This window comes from Rhinopithecus bieti, unplaced genomic scaffold (assembly GCF_001698545.2).
Source record: "Rhinopithecus bieti isolate Rb0 unplaced genomic scaffold, ASM169854v2 scaffold_76236, whole genome shotgun sequence".
Lineage (NCBI taxonomy): Eukaryota > Metazoa > Chordata > Mammalia > Primates > Cercopithecidae > Rhinopithecus > Rhinopithecus bieti.
The window spans coordinates 24,497-28,805 of record NW_016827963.1 but is presented as its reverse complement, the minus strand read 5'-3'; the positions used below and the strand labels follow the sequence as shown (position 1 = coordinate 28,805).

The window sequence follows — 4,309 nt, the reverse complement described above, 5'->3', positions numbered from 1 at the left end:
TTATAGTTTACGTCAGTAGTTAAAGGTACATTTTTGTTTTGAACAATTTATTAATAACGATAAGAGATACTGAATTTTACATACTGTTGGTTTTTATTGCCTTCAATATAATGTGAGGTTTTTTTTTTCTTTTTTTTCGAGATGGAGTTTTGGTCTTGTTGCCCAGGCTGGAGTGCAATGGCGCGATCTCGGCTCACCACAACCTCCGCCTCCTGGGTTCAAGCGATTCTCCTGCCTTAGCTTCCCGAGTAGCTGGGCTTATAGGCATGCTCCATCACGCCTGGCTAATTTTTGTATTTTTGGTAGAGATGGGGTTTCTCCATGTTGGTCAGGCTGGTCTCGAACTCCCAACCTCAGGTGATCCACCCACCATGACCTCCCAAAGTGCTGGGATTACAGGCATGAGCCATCACGCCCAGCCTAATGTGAGATTTTTAGATCCAAGAGTGAATAATAGTAAAAGAACAATCGAGACATTAAAATGTAGTTTAATTTAGCTTGTCTCCTTTCCAGGAAATGCTGTAAACACACGGATATTGAAGTGCATGATCCCAGCAACAGTAATATCACAAGATTCTGTGGTTAAGGCAGTCTCCTGGCTTTGTGTTGACAAGTGTTCTGGTAGCACCAAGGTAATCTTTTTAAACACTTTGATTATAAGTCCTTCAGAACCACTTAAGGGCTGACAAGGAAGAGCCACTTATCAAGTAATGGCATTGGCCTTTTGTGCAAAGCCTGTAGTTTTGTAACAATATATCTTGATGCAAGGGCTATGTTCAAACAGAAATTTTTACTGAGAAATAAAATCTATTATTCTACTTTGTGCCTGAAGCCTCTAAAATAGCCCTGGCGATGGGGGACGGGGGGCAGAATTAAACTCTTCTGTACCAGTTATATTTCTTTAAAGATAAGTATTTTGTCTCTTCAATAGGTGCTTTTTTATCGTTGGCTGGTTGCAATGTTTGACTTCATTGATCGTAAGGAGCAAATTAACTTGCTCTATGGCTTCTTTTTTGCTTCATTGCAAGATGATGCACTGGTAAGTAAAAATTGGACAGCATTAGGCATCAATCAAATAGTACATGAGTGTATATTGATGCACCATATATCCTTCAGCATGCTATACAATGTGTTTTTCCTTATTTTAAAAATATATCAAACATACAGAAATGTACCAAGATAACGTAGACGTATCAAATATACAGAAAAGGGCAAATGATAGCATTCTATTTTGCTCCTGTCTCTCAGATTAACAAATAGAAAGTTTTTATCATATTTACTTTATATCTTATTTTAAGGAAATAAAAATGTTACAGATAAAGTTGATTTCACATTGGAGTCTTGTTTGCTGATCTAGAGCACTCATTGCCATCTTTTCCCTTTTAAACCACTTCAACAGGGTCCTTTAAGTCATTTATTCTACATTTTCTTGATTAACACTGCAAAAGCCTCATCAGAATTAATGAGAAGGAGAGGATTACTTTTCATGAGTGCCAATGGAGTGATTTTTATTAAATAGCATAATTATTTCCCTTAAAAACATTAATAACTTTAAGAAATCAATCTACTCTCCACCTGGAAGACTTTCAAGGACCATCAGTAGTTCACAGACCGTGTGAATCACTCGTCTAACTGATTTTTCTTGCCTTTGGGAAGGGAATTCATTTATTGATTTTATTTTTTAAAATGATGTTTCCAGTGTGTTCATTGCGTTGTTCTACGCACTGTAGAAGATTCAAAGTTTAGCATAGGGTTTCTATACTCCAGGAACTTGAAATCTAGTTGGAGAATTAAGGAAATCACATAAATTATCAAAAACAGCATATGATAGTTTGAGGATAATAATTGCTATAATATTTCCAGGAAGGAAGAAAGCACTGTAAATCAAAATGATTAGTTAAAAGCACCATAAAGTATGTGGGTGTTGAGCTGGGCCTCACAGTTTGAATAGGATTTGGGATTTGGTGACAGAAAATGATATTTGATATGATGGGAATATTTCAAGCAAAGTTGTGAGGTGTGTAAATTGTGTTTTAGGAGACCTTAAATAGACCAGCCTGACTTAATTGGCGATGGTGTTAGGTGGTAAGTCTGAAAAAGTTGGGTGAGGACAGATTGTAGAGGTCTTCCGATGTGATGCTAAGGAATTTGAACTTTATTCAGTGGGTAAATCACTGAAAATTTTTGGCTGGAATATGTTGAAAGCAGCTCTGTAGGAAGCTATATCTAGTAGTGCCCAACAATGTGAATTAAGAGAGAGGCCGAAGGCAGGAATACTAGTTAGGAAGCTGTCATGATAATCTAGGTATAACATGATGTCCTAGACAAGAAATACTCAAATATGGTCTGTGGACCCCCTGGGGCTTCCTAAGACCCTTTCAGGAAGTCCAAGAGGTCAAAATTATTTTCATAATAACACCAAGGTATTATTTGCCATTTTCACTTTGTTAACCTTAGCGCTGATGGTGCTAAAGCAATTGTGGGTAAAACTACTGGCCATTTAACATGAATCAAGGCAGTGGCACCAAACTGTACTAGCATATTCTTCATTATGTTCTTCATTGTGGTAAAAAAAACAAAAATGCTAATTTCACTTAAGAATGTCAAGTGAAGCATAAAAATTAACTCAATAGTTTTATTAAATCTCTACGTCTTTAATATTCTGTGTGATGAAATGGCAAGTACAAAGTCCTCCTGCATACTAAAGTACAATGGTTATTCTGAGGAAAAGCATTTGTGTGATTGAGTTGTGAGCCAAACTAGCTCCTTTTTTATTTGAAAGAATGACTGATGGCCGGGCGCAGTGGTTCACACCTGTAATCCCAGCACTTTGGGAGGCCGAGGCAGGCGGATCACAAGGTCAAGAGATTGAGACCATCCTGGCCAACATGGTGAAACCCCGTCTCTACTAAAAATAGGAAAATTAGCTAGGCATGTTGACGCGCACCTGTAGTCCCAGCTACTTGGGAGGCTGAGGCAGGAGAATTGCTTGAACCCAGGAGGCAGAGGTTGCAGTGAGACAAGATCACGCCACTGCACTCCAGCCTGGCGACAGAGTGAGACTCTGTCTCAAAAACAAGAGTGACTGACATACAAACCATGGTTATACAGACTTGGGTACTTGGAAGATGTTTTCTTGAAAATGAACAAAACAAGCCTGTTATTCAAGGAAAACAACTGGCCGTATCTGTTGCCAGTGATAACATTTGAGCATTCAAGTGAAAAATTAAAGTTTAGAAAATTTGTATCTGCCACTATGAACCTGACAGCTTTCAGATACCTGAAAGACTTTTCTAATAATTGGTGATGGTATTAATGTTGTGATTTTTAGTTACCATATAATGAAATGTGTCAGCATTTGGAAGCTCAGTATAACTCAGTGAGCCAATATTTTCCCGATGAACAACTATGATGTTCTAAATTCATAAATGAGTAAAAGAACCCTTTAAAATACAAGATGCATCAATGAATTTTAATGGAACAGAGTACAGAGCTTTCATTGAGAGTGTTTCAGATTCCACATTACAGCTACCCCTTAAGAAACTACCACTTGTCAAGTTTTGGTGTAGTAGCAAAGACTAATATCCATAATTTTCTGAAAAGCCTTTTAAACTATTCCTACCTTTTCCAACTATATATCTGTGTGAGGCTGGATTTTCTTCATGCAATTCAATCAAAACATAACAGAATTAATATAGAAGCACAGATTCCAACTGTATTCTCTTAAGCCAGAGACATTAAAAAGATTTGTAGAAATGGGCTGGGCGTGGTGGCTCATGCCTGTAATTCCAGCACTTTGAGGAGGCCGAGGTGGGCAGATCACTTGAGCTCAGGAGTTCGAGACCAACTTGGACAACATGGTGAAACCCCATCTCTACAAAATGTACAAAAATTAGCTAGGTGTGGTGGTATGTGCCTATAGTCCCAGCTACTTAGGAGGCTGAGGCAGGAGGATCGCTATAGTCCAGGAGGCAGAGGTTGCAGTGAGTTGAGATCATGCCATTGCATTTCAGCCTAGTGAGACCTCGTCTTTACTGGGAAAAAAAAAAAAAAGCTGGGTGTGGTGGCATGCACTTGTACTCCCAACTACTTGGGAGGCTGGGGGTGGGGCGGGGCGCGGAAATCATATGATCGTTTGAGCCTGGGAGTTGGAGGCAGCAGTGAGCTGTGATGGTGCCATTGTATTCCAGCATGGGTGACAGAGCAAGAACCTGTCTCAAAAAAAATATTCTCAGTATTATTTCTAACCTGGTCAGTGTTGACAGACATTACCCAGAAAACAAAAGCAATTTTGGGGTCCTCTAATTTT

At 38.8% G+C, this 4,309-nt stretch overlaps 1 protein-coding gene across 1 annotated transcript in view; it reads left to right on the top strand.

Moving 5' to 3' along the window:
- Positions 1–4,309, top strand: part of LOC108523533 (centromere protein I-like) — a 27,226-nt gene that overhangs the window by 6,259 nt on the left and 16,658 nt on the right. The window contains exons 2-3 of the mRNA XM_017864179.1: positions 514–632; positions 932–1,039. Coding sequence (XP_017719668.1) covers positions 546–632; positions 932–1,039 — 195 coding nt within the window. The 5' untranslated portion in view covers positions 514–545. The remainder of the gene's footprint in view (positions 1–513; positions 633–931; positions 1,040–4,309) is intronic.